At 46.7% G+C, this 20,532-nt stretch overlaps 1 protein-coding gene across 1 annotated transcript in view; it reads left to right on the plus strand.

The window, feature by feature from the left end:
* Positions 1-568: 568 nt before the first annotated feature.
* The window catches only part of Tnfrsf21 (TNF receptor superfamily member 21), a 74,238-nt gene continuing 54,274 nt past the window's right edge, over positions 569-20,532 (plus strand). The window contains exon 1 of the mRNA XM_028887269.2: positions 569-1,121. Coding sequence (XP_028743102.1) covers positions 1,026-1,121 — 96 coding nt within the window. The 5' untranslated portion in view covers positions 569-1,025. The remainder of the gene's footprint in view (positions 1,122-20,532) is intronic.

Below are 20,532 nucleotides of genomic sequence, written 5' to 3' on the forward strand. Positions count from 1 at the left end.
GTTTATTCCTTGCTTGTTTGGTTAATTAATTATTAATTTTTGAGACACGGTTTTGCTCTGTTAGCCAGGTTTGTGTGGAACCCTAGCTTTGACTGGCCTGGAACTGGAGAGTTTCATGCCTCAGCCTCCAGAGTACTTAATGGCACCATTATGCTCAGTTAATTCATTCATTCATGTACTCATTCATTTATTCATAAGTGCATGTATGTATACATTCATGAGACAGGAATTCCTTTCCTCCAACTCCAAATTTTCCTGTCTCAGGTTTCCTAGCGATGAACATACAGGCGAGCGCCATAATGCTCAAGGCATATTGGTTGTTGTTAATACTTGTGTTAGAAAAAGAAAATAGTCTCTGCTTTACATAAATTTTACTTGGAATCATTTTACAAAAAAAAGAAAAGTTAAGGGATGTTTACTGTACTCCCAGGCTAGCAAGCAAACGCAATTCCTCCAGCTAACGCCAAGGGGCACCCTTTCCTTCCCCTTGGTATCTGGAACGCCTTGAGCTCTCCATCTGCACAAAGAGCCCGGCCTCCTCCCGGGTGACATCACAAAGGGCCGGTTCTCCGCCCCTTCGGCGCCACCACGTGTGTCCCCGAGCTGAGTGGCCACCCGACTCAGTCCCTCGCCGGCCGGTCTGGGCAGCGGAGGAGGCGAGTAGCTGGTAGTGACTGGAGGTTTCGCTATGGGAAGTCGTGTGTCTCCGTCAGCCCTGCTCCCTGGTTCTCCGCAGCCGCTGTCGCTGGAGAGCACCGGGAGGCGCGGGTTCCAAGCGCGCCTGCTTCTCCCCGCCCGGGCGCCCGCGCCCCTGGGCAGGTGCTGAGCGCCTTCCCGAGCCTCCCCTGCCGCCTCCCTCTTCCGCCCGGCCGCCCGGCTGCTGCAGTGCACATGGGCTGCTGGAGGTAGATGGGCTCCCCGCCCGGGAGGCGGCGGTGGATGCGGCGCTGGGCAGAAACAGCCACCGATTCCAGCTGCCGTGGGGCCGCGCGCTCCGGGCGCCCCTGCGAGCCCCAGGCTCGGCCATGGGGACCTCGGCAAGCAGCACCACCGCCCTCGCCTCTGGCAGCCGCATCACCGGCCAAGTCGGAACCACGATGGTCGCCGGCTCCCTTCTCCTGGTGAGCGATCCGAAGGAACCCTAGGGTGGCGGTTGCATTCGAGCCGATGTACGGGAGCGGGGCGGGTCCCCGGGCCCGTAGCGCCTGGGGCGCGCGGTGGGACCAGCTGGGTTGGAAGGTTATAAGGAAATGGCCAGACAGAGGGGGACTCATACTAGATCATTTTGAGGGGGATAGAGGGCGAGCTATGGCTGGGGAGTGCTAGCGAATTATTATTATTATTTTTTTTTGCAATCTGGCTGCTTGGAGGAAGCGCGAGGGGTGGCCGCCCCGGAGTCCTGCGCATTTCAGGGCTTTTGCCCGGGACTCGGCCTACCTCGCACCCCAACACAGCCTCACCCCAGTGTCATCCGCTGCCAGCCCCTCCGCGTGGTGCAAGGCCCGAGCCATGTCAGTTGCCAGTGGCCGGTTGTGGCCGCCGCTTTGTCGCTGCTGCAATGTCACGTCCGGATGCTACCGCAGTGGAGACAGCGGGACCGGTGCGCTCCGGACACGAGCAACCGCTGCGTGCTTCCGCGCGCCGGGCATTCCGGAGTAGGGAGCAGGCCGCCCCTTGCTCTAGCCTCCTTGATTCTCTCCTCGTCTTGGCTCGGATGGGTCCTGGTTTCTGCACGCCAAAAGAGAGAGGAGAAAACAAGGGACCCAGAGACCCATTCGCAGGCGCCTCCAAAGCACCGGCTCAGAGCCAACCGGCGCTCTGGCTCTCCAGTAGAGGGGGAGGGGGAAAGAGCTACATAAAGAAGGATTAATTTTCTCCATCCTTATTTCTCCTTTTCTGTGTTTAGGCATGTCACCACGCAGGATGATGCGGGCTCCCTCGGCGCCCAAAGCTGGGGCGTGCCCTGAGCATAGTCCTCCATCACTTTGACTAAACCCTGACATCATCCCTTATCCAAAACTTGCCGGGACTGTCCCTTTATCCCGACCACTGGGGCCAAGTGGGGAATTAGGTGGAAGATAATTTGAATTCAAACCCTTGAACCATCATAAACCAGCCATGCCTTTTATCCCTGCAGGGAGGATGAAGGTTGTTAGCTAAAAAACAAACAAAAACAAAAAAGAGTCTGTTTTCATGGTTGGGCTGTGTGAGGGAAGGCAGGCCTCTTGTCTCCTTCTCCTAAAGGACTTACTGCCTGGCCAGCCAAGATCTACTGCTTCCATTTCAAGACATTGCAGTTGCTATGGCCTGGGAATTCATCCTACACTCAGATCCCTCCCCCTCTGGTGTGTGTGTGTGTGTGTGTGTGTGTGTGTGTGTGTGAGAGAGAGAGTGGGGGGGGGAGATAGACAGAGAGACAGAGAGAGAGAGACTAAAAAAAGTTTGTTCTTAGCATGTATAATGAGGCTGATCTCAGTATCTCTGAGGAGACTTTTTTTCCTGTCCATTTATAATAACAGCAAAATCCAAGTTTGTACCCTTGAAACAAACAGCCAGAGAGTCCTCAGGGCAATGAACTTGAACTGACAGTCTTAAGTGGAGTTCATGGGAACACTGATCCTAATGACTGGAGTGAGGTCCCTTGCTGAGTTTGCCTCTAAGGCAGATCTGGCCAGCACATGTCGTGTGCCCCTGCTTTAGACGACAGTCCGTTCACACATTCCGTCTTAAGTTATCGCTCAGTGTGTAGGTTTTCATACTTTTTTAAAAAAAAACTTTGAGAGTGAAATAGGTGCTTGAAGTTCTCAGTCTATAAAGATGTATGCTTTAACTAACCAAGAAAGGGCCCAGCTCCTTTTATTCGATTCTCAGACTCCACTTACCCACAAACTGCACAGCAGATTTGCAACTCATGACCTGACAATGTAAGTTTGACAGTTAAGTGAAATCTACGAAGGGGTTTTAGATGCAATCTCTGGGTGATAATACGGCAAGGTCCCTTGATCTTCTGGTAGCTATAGCAAAAAGGCTTTACTTAACTGACGGCTTGGAAGGGTGACTGACTGATGGGGTATGCCAGGCACCATCAGGAACTGTGTGATAACCTTCTCTTTCATCCCACTTCGAGTGCCCTGGCCGGTCATCAGGACAGGCTTTGTTAATAGTGCAACACTGATCTGGTGACGCTGATCTCAGGACAACTTGCCCCGCTGGTAGTCTTGGCCACGTTAATGACTGACACCAGGTGGGATAGCTCAAGTATAGATAGTGTGAGGTACCTAGAAGACTAACGGGGGCTGTAGAGAGGCGACTGCCGCACTCATACAGTGTGGTTAGATTAAAGGAAATAATGACGCCAGTGAAACATCTCATAATGTCTCTCAGTTGCCCCTTTCCCACTTTTTTCTTCCATAGCAGTCTTTGTTATTGTTATATTTGTGATACTTATTTATTTATTTTTTTTAGCATGACAGGCTAAAAGGGAGCTTACTATAGGCTCTGATGTAGCTACACACTGTATGACGCACAATATGATATATTTATGTATGGCAACTATACGGACAAGTGGTGAGAGCAGCAAGGTGTTTTATACACAGCATCTCACCATCCCTGTCAAACGTGTGTTGCCTCCATTCCACAGGGGAGAAAATCGTTTCCAAGATTTTGCTGGTCTCTTGTAGGTCAGACCGCATGTGTGTGGTGACTCTGGGATAGAACTCCTTGGCTCAGGCTCTCCTTCACCCGTGGGCCACACTGCTTGTTCCCCGCAGCTTCAGACTGTTTAGTGACAAGGACGGAGAAGGGTCCCTGGGGGACAGCTGAGTTGGTGGCTTGGTTAGCTGCAGAATATAAGTGAGAATTCCAGTCACTTGCATTTCTGCCATTGATGAGTGGAGGTGACCGTGCCGTGCTTGAAAGATACACACAAACTGAAAGGCGGCACACGTGTTCCAGGCTAACGTTCTGGAAATGAGATATTCAGATTCATAGTAGTTTAGGGACTGTCCTAGGAGGACTTAGTCATGCAACACTGGATGCAGTCAGAGGTGCCCATGTCTTTAGGGAGCTTGTTTTGACTCTACAGACTGATGGCAAGGGCCAGTCGAGGCTGTTAAAGACATTGGGCCTGAAGCTTGGGAAACGACTGTTGTCTCCAGATTGAGAAGTCCTGTACCCAAGGAGCAGGGGACACAGCGGAAGAGGGAGTGGAAAGATTCTGAGAGCCAGAGGAACACAAAAGTCTGTTGTGGGATGGTGCTTCCTAGAAATGTCAAGGAAGCTTCACTCATGAAGTCTCAAAACATGGCTGCCTAAACAGGATCTGAACAGGGACAATACTGACAGACATGGAAGCATGAAAGGAGACAATCTCATGGGTCTCCAACCCTAGATAAAGAATTAGAATTATGGGCAACTAAGAAATTATATATATGTATGTATATTTATGTATGTATATGTATGTATATTTATGTATGTATATATATGATGTATATACACATATACACACATAAAAAATCTGTGTAACAGCAATTGAAAAGGAGGCCATGAATTTGAGAGCAAACAAATGATTGGTACATGGGAAAGCTGGAGGGAAGAAAGGAAAGACGGAAAATTAATAATTAATAATTAAAATATTAAAGTAATAATTAAAAGCGAATACTTACAATTTAATTTAAACATAAAAGGACTCCAGACACAGGGCCATGTGCTTAGTATCTTGTCCAGCTCTCTGTCCATCTGTCCCTGTTCTAGGCAGTTGGCATCTCACCGTATCCCGTCACCAAGAGAAACAGTTTTATTCACTATTCAGTTTTCTTTTTGGTGGTGGGAAACGGTGAGACACATGATCAAGCTGTCTTTCTGCTGAGAGAGCACCACGTGTTACTGTGGGCCCCTGTTACTGAGTTCTGTCTTCATCTGTCACAGTACATGGCCACCTGCCTAGGCAGGTGGGGGGGGGGGTCGGGTCGGGTCGGGGCTCAGACCTTTAAGGCTTGGTGGCAAGCTCAGGCAGAACATGGAATCAGAGCTGGCACGATGTCCAGGGGACTTTCTCCCCTTTATATACTTTAAGGGCACCGTCTTAGACTGTGGAGCTGGAAGGGAACCCAAGCTGTTACTGCTCTAACACCCCACACAGCTTGGCTGAGTGAAAGAACAGCCTACGCCGAGGAAGTGACTAGTTATCAAATCCACACGGTGCACCCTTTCCGAGTGAGGTGTCATCCTAGGCAGTGGAAGTGCAGTGGGGAAGCGGGATGAGAACCTTGCCACGAAGCTAGTTTCTGTGGCTTATAAAACATGTGGCTGTCAATAGAACTGATTGAGTGTCCCTGCGGTGGGATCAGTGGATGAGCACGCTAGACCCAGACTGACGCACAAATGCAACGTTCACGTCTTTAAAAATATTGCAACTAACTTCGCCATTAGGTTCAAAGCCAGGAGAAGAAAACGCTTCTATTTTGGAAAACTTTTCAATCTTGGAATAATATACCAGTCTTAGTAGGGAAATTGACTTATGGGAAATTGGGAATGAGGAAAAACAAGCAACTCAGAAACTTGTACTGGATTGAACAATTCCCGATTTTACCGCATGACTTATCCCCACAACCAAACCAGAGAATAGGATCAGGCTTTCTCATCTGGACTAAAGGTGTATGTCTGGCTCTTTCTCAGGTCTAGTCCCTAACAAACAGACAGACAGAAAGACACACAGACAGAATCTCTAGCACAACTAAGCTAAATCTACAAGAAAAATATTTCTTCAAATAAGATGTATACTTAGAATGAAAAAAAAAAACCCTCTGTGACTACATGGGCACAGATCTGCCAACTGCTTACATTACACACGTGGACAATGTCTACCAAGTTACGTAGAGCAAGCATAGTTAATGCCACATTTTTGGGGGTAGTTTGCAGGGTACCGCCTTCCCCAGTGGTCAGCAGTATGTGTGGCTTGTTGGCTGGGTCTGGTGAGTTGTAGTTGTTGAAGGTTGGGGTTTGGAGACATCACACCTTGACTTTGCACTTGACTTCATCTTGAAGAGAGGCAAAGCCTCCTGGGAAGCTTGGTAGAAAAGTTGCAAATTGGTTTTGTGCTTACTCAGCCAGTAGGTAAACTATAATTGGCCTAAGTCAAGTCCATTTTTTTTTTCTTTTGGTGACGGGAAATGGTGAGACGCGTCCTCAGACTATTCGGGGGCTGGGATGAATCAGGTGACTTTCCCTTGCATAAACAGCTCTGCCTATTTTCCAGAAAACACTAATACTCTGCTGGCCTTCTTTCCCCACACAGGCCTGGCACACTGCGGTAATGCCAGGTCACCACCGGCAACTTCTTGGCAAACTCAGGTGCTTCTCCTCTGTGATGAGAAGAGCCCAGATTATCTCAGAGCTTTGGTGGCTGTCCAATGGTCATTTGGAGTTGAAGCCCTTTGGACCACGAAATGCAGATAGGTTTGATGGATAACGTGACCCCTAAAGCCATTAACAGGAGCAGCTTGGTCCCCATTTTTAATCTCCATTGAGTGTCCGCAGGAGGCTGGGCTTCGTTAGCAGCTGCTGAGCTTTGTGTTCTTTAGGAATTGGGGCGAGATCATGAATAAACACTGACTTTCCCCAGTGTTTATATTTGTCAAATACCTAAAAATCAACAGCATCTTAAATTGACTTGAGCACTGCCACCTGGTTGGGCAGTGGTTATTAACCTGGGGGAAGCTGGCAGCGGTCCAGAAGTATGGGTAGGGCCCCTGCCGCTGGAGAGAGGGACGGATGATCGTGGTGTTGACTGAAGGCAGGTGTGCAGTCCTTGTCGCTGAAGAGTGCTGAAGCCATGGGTGCATACTGATGTGGTGTCAGTGCGCTAGCTTTGGAGAGGACATGTCTGTAGTGTTGGGAAAGTTGTGCTCAGAAGGCTCTCAGGGAGGTGTGGGATGCAGCAGGATCTGGGTATGTTGGCAGGGTGCTGCACCGTGTCCTTTTCATCTTTTCAGGGTATTTGAAGACTATGCATGACACTTCTCTAGACTAAACAAATGAAAGGCATGGAGAAGCACGTGACTGTCCAAATTGAAACACGGCGCCAATTATCTAATATCTATATAATTTTCCACTTGTTCTTCTGCAACCAGAAGGATGTGGTGGCTCTGTTGCTTGGTACCATTTGCAAATCTTCCTGTTTGGGGGGAAAGGAACAGGAGCTTAATGGATTTGGAAGAGAACATGGAGGATGTTCATGTGCCCCAGACTCAGAAGAGAACAGCTGTGCATTCAGTGGAGCTTCTGGGCTAGCAGCCTTCGGAGAAGGGCTAGGCAAATGGCTGGCGACCGTTCCCATCAGGATCTGACTGGCCCTTGTTACTGAGAACTTTCCACTTCATCAGGTGTCTTCTATAAAGCATCACAGCATACGTCTTCCAAGTCCCCAGGTCTCAGCTTTAGTGCCATTTTTGCAGATTACAGAAGGAGGTTTGATAGAGTTGACTCTTCCGCCCATCGTTAGGTCTGGAGAGAGGAATGACGTCTAGATCAGCAGAGTTTCATACACTCAGCTCTGCCAAGGGCCAGGTACAGGTTCACTTCAATTTACCCTATGTTTGTGTCCTCTAAAGGGAATGATTTTACCCCAGAGTTGAGCATGCCCTCTTTATTTTCTGGATTTCATGATGGTGCCTGGAGGGTTTGCCAAAACTTCTGGTAAGAGCCTGGTGTGAGGGGGTTGGAAGGGGAGGGTGTGGAGACATGGGCAAGCGAGCATTTTCCTATGGTGTGACTCTGACGGGCCGTGGTGCCATGGTTGAGATGGAAAGACACTCCTGCAAATTCAAGTGTTATAAATAGGGAATGGGCACACTGCTCTCCTGCTGCCTGGGTCATTTTAAAAAATATTTGTTTAGTGAGTAACAGTGTGGTGTGGGTTCTGCCTCATGGTGCCGTTTCTGCTCACTTATTCTGAGGATCTGAGGACTGGGTAGGGTCTTCACTGCCAGCCTAATTATTTGTACAGGATAAGTTCTCAGCTTGTACCAGCTGTGACTAGTATTTGTTCACTTTTCATTTCAGTTCTCTGAGAAGTGGATTTGACTCCATGATTTGAATGGCCCACGAATGCTGTCAATGAGACATGTAGGTTGCCACAGTGACTGGAGGTACCTTCATAAGTAGGCTGTTAGAAAACATTGAGAGCTTCCTACATGCATATAATGTGTTTGGATCAAATCCACAGCCCTCCACTCCCTCCCCTTCCAACTGCTCCCACACCCTCTCCACATTACTTTTCCCTCCCAATTTGCTGTTCACTTTTTCTAAACCTGCTGATTCCATAGAGGGCTACCTGCATGGGCGTGAGTGTAGGACCATCTCCTGGAGCATGTCCAGCCTGCCAGGAGCCCCATCCCTGAAGAAAATGGACTTTCCCTACCAAACAGCCATCAGTTGCCAATAGGTCCTCAGCTAGGGTGAGACTGCGTGGCTCCGTCCCCTGTCCCCGAAAGCTTTTGGCTGGCTTGATCTTGTGCAGGTCTTGTGCAGGCTGTTCCAATCACTGTGAGTTCACGTTTGCCATGGCTTGTACATGACTGAGTGAGTACATACCATGACTGTCTTTCTGGGTTTGGGTTACCTCACTCAGGATGATTTTTTCTAGTTCCATCCATTTGCCTGCAAATTTCATGCTTTCATTGTTTTTCTCTGCTGAGTAGTACTCCATTGTATATATGTACCACATTTTTTCCAGAAGTCTTAACGAGTGTGTTTGCAATTGCTTATGCCCCTCTTTTCTCTCTGTAGTAATTTTCCTTTCCCTTACAGATATATATTTGTGCTTTTCATTTATTTATTCAAATGTAAGGACCGTCTATTAACTAACAGGTATGATTAGACTGTGGGTATGTAGGAGGGAAAGGCTTATCTGTGGTTTCCCCTTGGAGTTCCCAGAAAGGGTGATGTTTCATGGTAATCACCACAGAGCAGAAGGAGGAGGGTTCCAGTGGGAAGGAGCCCTATGTGGAACAGCCAAGTGTGTGTAGGACAGACTCTGTGTCCTGTGACCTCCGGCCGCCATGGCTGGGGCCCTGTGAGAGGGTACAGTGGGAGTTCAGTGGGAGGAGGCATCAGGACTGTCATGTGGGACCCTGGAAGGTGTGACAGCATGTGGGACCCTGGAAGGTGGGACAGCATCGCTCAGTTCATGAGAGGCTGGATGACAATATGGCTTGAAACATTTTCTTAAAGACATGTATTTGGGTGTGTGTGTGTGTGTGTGTGTGTGTGTGTGTGTGTGTGAAGGTGGCCTCAGAGGCCAGAAAAGGGCATCCGATCTCCGGGAGCTCAACTTACTGACAATTTCGAGACACCAATGTGGGTGCTGGGAACCAAATTCCTCTGCAAGAGCAGCAAGTGCTCTTAACCACTGAGCGTCTCTCCAGCTTGCAAACATATAACAATAATAAGAATAATAATGTCTTAATTAATTCTTGGAGAATTTCATTGGGGGATATTTTGGTCCTGTCACCCACTCCCAGAGCTCCTTCCAGGTTCCTCCTACCTCCTTTCTTATCCAAATCTGTCTCCCTCTCCCACCTCCCTGCACTGAGTATACTTTGCATTGGCCAACTACTCTTGGGCATCAGGCTACAAACAATAAGAAAAAAAAAAAAAAAGAAAGAAACAAAAAACACAAAGAAGAAAGAAACTTGTATTTCAAGTTGAGGGATGGAATGTAGGGCCCTGAACATACTGAGCCAGAACTCTACCACCGAGTTACGCTCTCAAATCTCAAATCACTGTAGAAGCCTTGGTAGAGCATGGATTAGAGAGAGGAGTCTTGGAAACAGGGGGCCAGCAGCATTAAAGATCTTGGAGAATTTATTGGTGCTGAGATGGGAATGGCAGGCGGTGTCATAGAAGGCAGGACTCCTGGGTTCCTAAATTGAACAGTCTATGATGGGAAGGACAGGCTGGGGAGGGGTGGATGGGACAGGACCTCCAAAGCTCGGATATGTTTATTAAGTACGTTTGAGGTGCCGATGACGTCATCGGCACAGGTCTTTACCTTGCCATTTAAAAATAGCTGACATTGCAGGTCCAAAAGTGTGTTGAGCCATCGCTTCAGTCGCCAGGGGCTTGGGCTGCCATCATCAGCCCGCAGTGCTAGGCAGGACAGACATCTCTGTACACAACAACACTCTGCCCCTTTTTAGGCACCCCCTCAAGTGCATTCCCCAAAGTGGCATTGCCAGGTCAGAGGAAACGAATGAGTGGTTTTATGGCGTTTGCTGCAGGTTGCCAGATTGTTTTTTAGGAAGACAATCAATTCAGAATGCCACCAGCCACCCATAAATGTGCTTTCTAGCCCATGAACCTGCCAGCCCTGGAGTTTCTCATTGCAAATTACTTATCCTCTTTCTAATTCAGATAGGTAAGGACCTTCGGTGGTCTCAGTGACGTTTTAGTCATTTAGGGACATCATAAACTTACCTGTGCTTGGCTGTTAATGACTCGTGCCTCTCACTATTGAGTAGAAGTTATGCTAACCTTATTTTTATTAGTTCTATGTATCTTTCTGGTTATAAGTTCATGTTATCTATGTATGGCATTGTTTTACATTCTGTTCATTTTTTTTCTGATGACATTTATGTATTTATTTGTGTGTGTGTGTGTGTGTGTGTGTGTGTGTGTGTGTGTGTGTGTGTGTGTATGCATGCGTGTGGACATCCCCATGCCACAGCGTATAGGTGGAGGTCAGATACAATTTATGGAGTTTGTGGGTCCTGGGGATAGAAGTCCCCAGGCTGCCAGGCTCAGTTAAGCACCTTTGTTCACTGATTGGTTTCACCAGCACTATATTCTATTTTTAATATTACTATAATAACATGAAAAATTAGGCTTGTGTGATTAACCCTTTTCATTTCTGGGTCTGAGAATATTCTTTTCTTCCCCTCCCATTTTGACAGGTAGTATAAAGGATTCTGATAACTTTGAATTTTGTAATTTTTATCTTTTGACTGTTGGGCTTGTTGATGCTTCTGGGCGCTGGTGTCCTATCTGTAGTGAGAAGCTCCTCAGTGTTTTCTGAAGGCTATCTGTACATACTGTGTGTATAAAGGGTTTTGTGGGTAAACGCACAGGGGAATGCTGGACACAGCTGATTCGCGTTTTCAGGTAGAGTCTTGGAGTCAGTTGTTGGCTGATAAATTAGTTGTGCCCTTCTGAGAATGTTTCCTGAACTCTAGACTAGATCGGTAAACTTTTTCTGTAAAGTACCGGTCAGTACTTTCATGATATCTGCAGAAACTACTTAATTCTGCCTTTGTGTGGACATGGCATCCCTAGACAATGCCTCAAAGAATGAGCCTGGCTGTGTTTCAATAAAACTTTATTTGTAGATACTGAAATTTGAATTTCACATAGTTTTCACTGGCACTATTTATTATTCTTTTTATTCCTCTCCACCTCCCAGCTATTCAGAATATAGAACCGTTGTTAGCCTACAGGCTATACAAAAACAGGAGGTGCTGAGGTCCAGTGTGTTTCTAGACCAGGGCATTAATATTGTGTGAGACCAGATTAGGGAAACTCACTCTGGAAAAACCCTTACTTAATTATGCCATGAGCAATGAAAATGAGATTATTAATTGCACATCCTTTCTCTTCTTATGATTTTCCTTTGTTATAAACCAAGATTTATTTCATTTTAATGAATTAACTAACTTACTTTGAGATAGTCTCAGGTTGTCTAGGCTGACGCAAGGCTGAACTTGAACAGCCTCCATTTTGAATCCTGGGTTATAGTGTGTGCTGGTCCTGGAACCGAGGGTTTGCACGTGCCAGGCAAGCTCTACTAGATGAGCAACATCCCCAGAACCTTGAGTATTTGTTTGTTTGTTTGAAAAGCAGCCTTTGTTTTTCTTGTCTTTATCTTGACATCTGCTTTAAAAACAAACCAATGTAGTATGTTCTATGTTCAGGGAAGTATGTTTCAGGATTAAAGTCTTTTATTAAATTAAATAAAATAAATAACCAAAATTTTGGTTTTTGAGAAAGGATCTCCCTATGCAAATCAGCCTAAATAGGAACTCAGTATCTAGCCCAAGCTCGCCTTGAATCTGTGATCTTCCTGCCTTTACATCCTAACGTCTGGGATCCTAGGCATGCACCACCATGTACATAGACATTCATCACCATGTACATAGGCATTCATCACCTTGTACATAGGCGTGCACCAGCATGTATGTAGGCATGTACTTCCATGTACATAGGCATGTATCACTATGTACATAGATATGAACCACCACGTACATAGGCGTGAATCACCATGTACATAGGCATTCATCACCATGTACATAGGCATTCATCACCATGTACATAGGCATGCACCAGCATGTACATAGGCTTGCACCACCATGTACATAGGCTTTCATCACCATGTACATAGGCATGTATCACTATGTACATAGATATGAACCACCATGTACATAGGCATCCATCACTATGTACATAGGCATGTACCACAGTGTACACAGGCATGAATCACCATGTACATAGGCATGTACCACTGCGTACATAGGCATGCAACTAGGTGGCAGTTTTTGCTTTGTTTGCTTTTTTGAGCCAGTTTTGCTGTAGATCCCTACTGAACTTTGACTACTCTTTATATGCCAAGCTAGTCTTGAACTAACTATATACACCAAACTGGCCCAGAACTTACCTTGTAGTTAGACAAAGCTAGTCTTGAACTTAGTTTGTAGGTAGGCCAAGCTAGCCTTGAACTCATTAAGTACACCAAGCTGGCCTTGAACTCAACTAAGTACACCAAACTGGCTTTGAACTCACTGTGTATGTCAAGATGGCCTTGAACTTACTATGCACACCAAGCTGATCTTGAACAAGTTATGTAAGTAGATCAAACTGGCCTTGAACTTGTGATGTCCCTCATGCCTTTGTCCTCTGAGTGTTAGAACTACAGGTGTGTGCCACTCTGCTGGTGTTGGATTACACCTTTCTAAAATCCAGAATTTGGGGGCTGGAAATGTAATCTGCCCAGCACATAAATAACCTTGGGTTTAATTCCAGCGTGACAAATAATACACAAATAAATAAGAAGAAAAAAATCTCCAATTTTTGTTATGTATCTCAGGAGTCACATATTTGAGATACAATTGAGATATTTTTAAAAGATTGTCTAATCTCAAGGCAATAGACTTAAAGTATAGTAAAATATTAAATTGGTGGGGTGATAATTTCCCAAACTAATAATCATGCAGCAATTACTATGTCAGGCATGCTCTCTATGCTTTTTTTTTTTTGTATGAACCATTAATTATCAAAATAACTTTGAATAGTAGTTACCATTGCTTTCTCCATTTTACAAGTGATGTGGTAGGGCTCAGAAGCTGAGCCACTTTCCAAGGTCACCCAGGATAGAAGGATCAAAGAAATCCAAAGTGATTTGCCTACTCCCAGACTAGCATCCAACACCCTGTGTGCTTGGAGATATCCAGTGCTACGTGTGATGGCGGACCTTGATTTCAAACATCAATAGCAAAACCCAGGTTGTCACCTGTGCTTCAGGTTGTCTGACTGTAAATCGGAGTTCTCATGACCCTCTAGGGGTCAGTTAACTAGCAAGCGTGGCCTCACATATCTCAGGGAGACACCTTCTGTTTATCCCCCGCTTCTATATAAAGGAGATTCTAAAGGTTACAGAGGAAGGCATGCATAGGGCAGCCAAATAGGAAGCAGCACTGTGGAGCTACCGTGTCCACTGTGGACACTTCACCCTCCAGGTATTTGCGCCTGTTCAGCTGGCTTCGAGCTCTCTGAACCTTGTCCTCTCAGGGTTTTATGGAGGCGTCATTATGAAGGCATGATTGACTGCGTCATTAGCCATTGGTGATTAGCTTCACCTTTAGCCCCTTTCCCTGTCTCGGAGATTGGGGTGGAGCTGTTTTCTGGTCACTCAGATCTTGGTGGATCCATCTCAGAGCCTCCAGCCCCTGTCATATCATTAACATACAAAGGACCCTATCGCACTTGCTTTGAGGTTTCCCACTTTGATGGGAACCACCGGAAGAGACCAAGTCTATATTTCCTATTATCACAGTAGCACACCCAGCTAGTACCTGGAAGAGCAGGCTCTACGTGGTACATTCTAGGCTTAAATAGGTTTTCCTTACTCTTTGTAGCCTCGGTGGCTGTATTGGCTGGAAAAGTGGATTTGGCCTGGGTTTATATGCTCTTTCGGACATGCCCAGTCATCATGAAGCAGCATCCTTCCATCGTCTCCCACTGTCTTCTATGCAATGCCACTTCATTTGTTCCTCAGCGGGCACCCTGTTGGCACCGCTCAGTGGGCAGAGGACAGAGGAACAGCCGCTGTGATGGCTGGAGCCAGTTCTGTGGTCCAGTGACTGAGTGCTCTGTGTACAGTCTCTCCTGCACTGCAGCTTTCTGAGAAGACCGCTCCTGGGTGAAATCTCCCTGGTTTTTTCCTCTCCAGTGTCCCCTGAGCTTGCCGCCTCCTGTTCCTGCAGTCAGCACATTCTGCCTTTGGTATTCTCTCCAGTCACCAGCTTTCAAAACTGTCTCGGCTTCTTTTGCTTTGGCAACAGGGGGGCAGCTCTCTCTCTCTCTCTCTCTCTCTCTCTCTCTCTCTCTCTCTCTCTCTCTCTCTCCCTCCCTCCCTCCCTCCCTCCCTCCCTCCCTCCCTCTCTCTCTCTCTCTCTCTCTCTCTCTCTCTCTCTCCCTCTCCCTCTCTCTCTCTCTCCCTCCCTCTCCCTCTCTCTCTCTCTCCCTCCCTCCCTCCATCCTTTCCTTCCTATCAGAGAGGGCAGTAGGAAATGAGAGAGAGCCAACCAAATTTATATAACATAACTGGAAATATTCTGTGTGGTTTGTGAAAACTTTATCCTTGAACTGTTTCTTTTTCTGCATTCTGTTGTCATCCCCCCCACACCTCCACCTTCAAATCTGGGGAATTCTCACCACCCAGTATGTTGATATTACCAACTGAAAATGATGCCCCAGATATAATAGTCAGCAATTCTGAGGGCTGCCCAGCTCACCATGGCTCTTACCCTTCGCCATTTGTTAGCACATGTCTCAGTCATCCTCTCAGGAAACTTCATCACCTTACAGTCTCTACAGTAACCGAATTTCTTATTAAAAAAAATACTAGCTTTATACAGAATTAAAAGATTCTATAGCAAACTCCAGAGCGAACTTCAGGCTTGTTCATAAGGAAAAGCAGGTCTATCTCTGCCTTCCTTGACTTTGCTTATTTCACATTCGATTATTATTAGAACTTCATAGGGAATGAAAGTAAGTCTGGGAGAAGGGAGGTGGCTCAGTGGGTAAGATGCTGGTTGTCAGAGTTCGAATCCCTGGCATTGATCTAAAAAACTGGATGTGGCCTTATGTGCGCCTGTAACCCTAGCATTGTTGAGGCTAGAGACAGGAGGATTGCTGGGGCGAGCTGGCTGCCAGTCTAGTGGAAATGCAAGCTCCAAGTTCAATGGGAGAGCCTGTCTCCGGGGAATAAAGGGATGTTAGAGCAGGACACTACCATTCTCCTCTAGTCTCTCCATGGGCGGGGACACCTGTACACACATGTGTATACAACACACACACACACACACACACACATATACACACACATATACACACCACACTGCACACACACTGTACACACACACATGTGCATTTACCACACACACACACATACATACACACACACACTGCACACACACACTGTACACACACACACATACATACACAAAAACATGCACACACACACACATACACACATACCCCCACACACACACACACACCAGGATGAATGTTGTAACCCTTAAACTGCAAGGGATCTCTTGTTTGTTTCAAGGATGAGGTCATGGAAGGGGAATTGTTGAAGAGCAGGTAGATATCAACATTCTGACGTGTGCTCTCACACATCCAGGTGCTTCTTGTCTTCAGCTAGGCCTACCTCTGTGCTGTAAAATACAGTGGCACATCATAGGTGTGCTACAGGCCACCAGCATGAGCAGTGAGACCCGGGAGACTTCACAGTGAGTCATGTAAACTGACTACAGCTTTTCACTTGGCTTTTGCTTCTTTCTCCTTTTGAAATTTTTAATCATTCAATAAGCTCTTGTAGTGTTTCTACCAGATACGCATGCTGATATTTACCTCATCTAGCCATTGTTGGTGAAGTGAGTTCATCCTTGGATAAATGGAATTTTCATAATAACACAGAGAGAACCTAAGCTCCTTATACTGCACATAATCTTAAGCACAGAGGTGATTTCCTTTCTTTTCTTTTTTTAAATGAAAGGGGAATATTTGAACCCTCTGGTATATTAGCTTTTTATTTTCAGTACCATGAAGAAACCAATTCTTATAAGCCAATTGTAGTTCTTTTAAGACAGAGCCATGTTCTCAGGGTCATTGGAGGTGAATGAACTCTTAGCTTTCACGATGAAGGAACCAGCCCGCTTTAGTTAGATCTTCAGTTAATACCGTGGCACCGTCGTGGAGGAGTTTGGGGTTTCTAACTGCTGGTGACATCCTCCATCTCTACCCTTTAACTTACTAATTCCAATTATTTATGGTCTGCAAATTCACCTTTTCAGTCAACAAGTCCTTGTCAGACAGACCGTGAACTAGGTCCTTGAGGATTTGGATAGTATCAGTGGTTCCTATCAACCCTCCCTTCTCTAGATGAAGGGAAGAGAGGTTCTGTGGTCCAATGCGTGGATGCTGAGTCTACATGCTGCTCCTGCATTGCAGGTCCCAGGGAAGACACACAAGCAGATAACCGTGTAAGTAGAAAATGGTGACAGCTATGCAGGGAAAAGAAGGAACCGAGGAGGGCTTTTCAGTTGGGGGGGGGGGTGCAGGGAGAGCATCCAGAAGGAAGTTTCTTGTCTCTCTGGCTGATTTTGCTTTTCATCGGATGTCAGGTGGGAAGTGAGAGTTTTAAGCTGGGTGTGAAAGGATCAGATTGAGCGTGTGTGTTCGAGTGGGTGTAGAAAGAGGGAGAGAGAGAACTCAGTGCTCACTGAGGAGCTCATGGTGGGGGGGGGGAGAGCGATGCCGGGGCGTTCCCATGAGCTTCTGGTCTCAGTATTGTTGGTATTTCTTTAGATGCCCGTCCTGGGAGTTGGCAGACCTTGTCTATAAAGGGCCAAATGGTAACAGTCGGCCACGGAGGTTTCTGGGCATGGTGTAGCTTTTCAGCTTTTCCACAGAAGCATGAAAGCACCCGTGAGTGCTACCAACGTTGGTGCCTGGATGCTAGGAAGCTTGTTTATAAGAACAGCTGGCATGGCAGCTGGATTGCCTTTGCTGGCCCCTGGCTTGAAGGATGCTTTGCTTATTATTTTTCTAGTCTTCATTAGGTAGTTGAGCAAGTGAGGAAATGTGGCAGTCTATGTGGCGGTCCCTAGCCTTGAGCTGCTTCTAACCATTAAGGGAAGATAAGTATATGCACTTAGGAGGCTGCCGGCCAGCATTACGAGACACTCTGTAATTAGGCACTAACACGATGGACAGAAACAGGAAATGTCATGGGCCACTTGCTCATCTGCGTGGCATCCAGGTGTCTAGAAAGAGCTCTAAAGGCTACATATGGATGGCGGGACTTGACAAAATCACAACATCCAGAAGGTTAGGGTTGACTGACTCCTAGTCCAACCTGCTAATAAGCGAGCAACCCAAGATCCTGTTGACTCTGAGACAGGTTGGGTAAGACTGTGCCTCCTGTTTTCACAGTCTTTATGCAGTTCTTCCTTCGACTCTAGCCTAATCCACCCACGGGTGCATATATGCACATGCACATGCTTATGTATGTATATGTTTTATATTGTTTAAGGATGAGAGGATGGAGCGAGGGCGTCAGGTTATTGATCGCAATTTGGATTTCAAGAGACAGAGCGGTTTGATTGTGTCGGCCTCTTGGAATGAGGAAGAAAGAGAAAAGGGGATCTGGGTGGGACATACGAAGGGGAAGAGGGAAGCAGGCAAGATAGAAAAGTGTCCGCTGAGCGAGACACAAGGAAGCAGTCCACGCAGCCTCAGTGGGAAGACCCTCTAAAGCAAGGCAGCCCCATTTAATTGGTTGTAAGTCTAGCCTTTCACAGCTCAGCCAGCTCTCCAGCCTGGATTCATTCTGTGGAAGAAAGCTGAAGGGTTAGAATGAGGCAATTTGTATGTTCATACAGACGGACCTCAGTGACGGAGAACCAGGAGTTTAGTAAAAAAAAAGAAATTTCAGACTTTTGGGGTGGCTGGCTCTTCCTTTGCATATATAACACCAAACCCAAAGAAGAGACAGAGAAGCTGACTCAAGTGTATGTGTATTTTGTGTAAATGCTCAGCAAAGGGCCTGGGAAGGTGGCCGCCAATGTTTACAGTGACTCTCTCTGGCAATGAGTCGATGCGCACAGAGCAGTTCCAAGCTGATAGGATTATTACAAGGATGTTTATTCTGGGTGGTAAAATGCAATATCAAGAGAACCATATCAAGGTAATTAACAATGCCAGTTTGGGTAGAGATGGAGGGGATGATTCTGATAAGTGCGGTTGGGCTGTGTCCAAAATGTGGCTCAGGATCAAAGAATATTAGAGCCGGAGGGGTCCGTAGTGTTAGGGTCCAAAACTTAGCTGGATGTCCGAAACACTCAGAGAGCTCAAAGACATGAACCAGCAAAACAAAATCAGTTCCTCACCCTGTTGTCATTCACAATGATCTCAGAGATAAGGTGGGATGTAGGAAAGTAGTTTCAAAAATCATCCCAGGTAGTATTGTGTTTTCTTTTTCCATTTGTGTGTATGTGTGTGTGTGTGTGTGTGTGTGTTTGCATGTGTGTGGGAACACATGTGTATGGATGTGCACATGGAGGCCTGAGGTTGATGTGGGAACCATCCTCAATTATTCTTCCACCCTATTCAGTGAGGCAGGGGCTCCCAATCAGACCCAGAGCTTGCTGATACGGGTAGTCTCTGGCCAGCTTGCTCTAGGGATCCCCTGACTTCCAACGCTGGAACTCCAGGTAGACCGCTGCACCCACTTGCTTTTGGCATGGGCTCTCGTAATCTGAACTGTGGTTTCCTGCCTGTGTGGCAAACACTTTACATCTGAGCCATCTCCCTACTCTTCCCAGACCATTTTAGTGCCGTATTTGGGGCCTGAGACTTTGTAGACCCCTCTGATCTGTCTTATCCATGTCCACACAGAGTGGGGAATCAAGGGTCATGGTTGGCAGGACCCAGCCTCAGCTTACTTGCTCTCACTATCCAGCACCTATCAATGACTTGGAGTCCCAGTTCCAATGTTTTGTTTTGTTTTGTTTTTTTCTAGTATTATCTTTCACTATCATCTTTTTATATTGTACCGAGGCTATCTTTACATACTGTCTTTCACTTGATCTAGGTTAGAGGGAAAAGCTAGTGTGTGTGTGTGTGTGTGTGTGTGTGTGTGTGTGTGTGTGTGTGTGTGTTGCACTAGTTATTTATATATTTAGAGGCATGTTCTCGTGGAGCTCAAGCTAGTTTCAAACTTGCCGTGTAGCCACGGACGTAGCCTTGAACTCCCGATCCTCCTGCTTCAGCCTCTCCAGTGCTGGGTTTACAATCGTGCTCCATCACAAGGGGATATTGTTTTGTTTGGGGACTAAGTCTCTTCATGTAGCCCAGACCAGTGTGGATCCCACGCTCCTCTCGCCTGAGCCTCGCTAGTGCCGGAATTACAGGCAAGTGCTTCCACACCCCACGGGAAAGCTCTAGTTTAGATAGGGACATCTTAGTTGACTGAAGCCCTTAGGAGAATAACTTTTCTTAGGTGCCTTGTCTCTTTCTCCATTTCAGCCTCTGGGAGGAAAAGGCACCCAGTGGGATGCTTTCCCCAGTTTTTTGGCACAGTGAGATTAGCCATTGTCTGGAATCGGAAGAGACTATCGAGGCTCCTGTGGTCCTTGCTCTAGTAATAAGTTTTGCTGTAAACAGACCCTCACTCAGAAGCCCGATTAAACTTTGCAAAGCAGAGCGGCTTGTTTGAGACAGAAACGAGGGGCTTGGGCCCTCCCTCCCATTGCTCCTTGGCCAAGAAGCAGCCCTGTGATCTTTGTCCAGCCCAGGGCCTGCTTCTGTCCCACTGGTTTCTTCCTCTTTCCACTTCACCAGACACAGTTAATTCACACTCTCCTTTACTCTGTTTGTAGGAGATAGAATTGTATGAGGTAATTTATGAGTCAATATTATAGTCTCTTCAGAACTGATAAATCAGCCAGGCATTGTTGGGCCTACCTGTAATCTCAGCCCTTGGGAGTCTGAGGCAGGAGAATTGCAAGTCTGACATCAGCCTGGGTTGCACGTTGGCAGCCTGTATCAACAAAACCAACTGAAAAAAAAAAATAGCAAAAACAACTAGCCTAGCTCAGTGGCTCATACCTGTAACCCCAGCAACCGAGGAGTCTGAGTCAGGATTGCCACAAGTTTGAGGCCAGCCTGGGTTCTAAAGTAAGACTCTATCTCAAA

Source organism: Peromyscus leucopus, chromosome 16_21 (assembly GCF_004664715.2).
Source record: "Peromyscus leucopus breed LL Stock chromosome 16_21, UCI_PerLeu_2.1, whole genome shotgun sequence".
NCBI lineage: Eukaryota > Metazoa > Chordata > Mammalia > Rodentia > Cricetidae > Peromyscus > Peromyscus leucopus.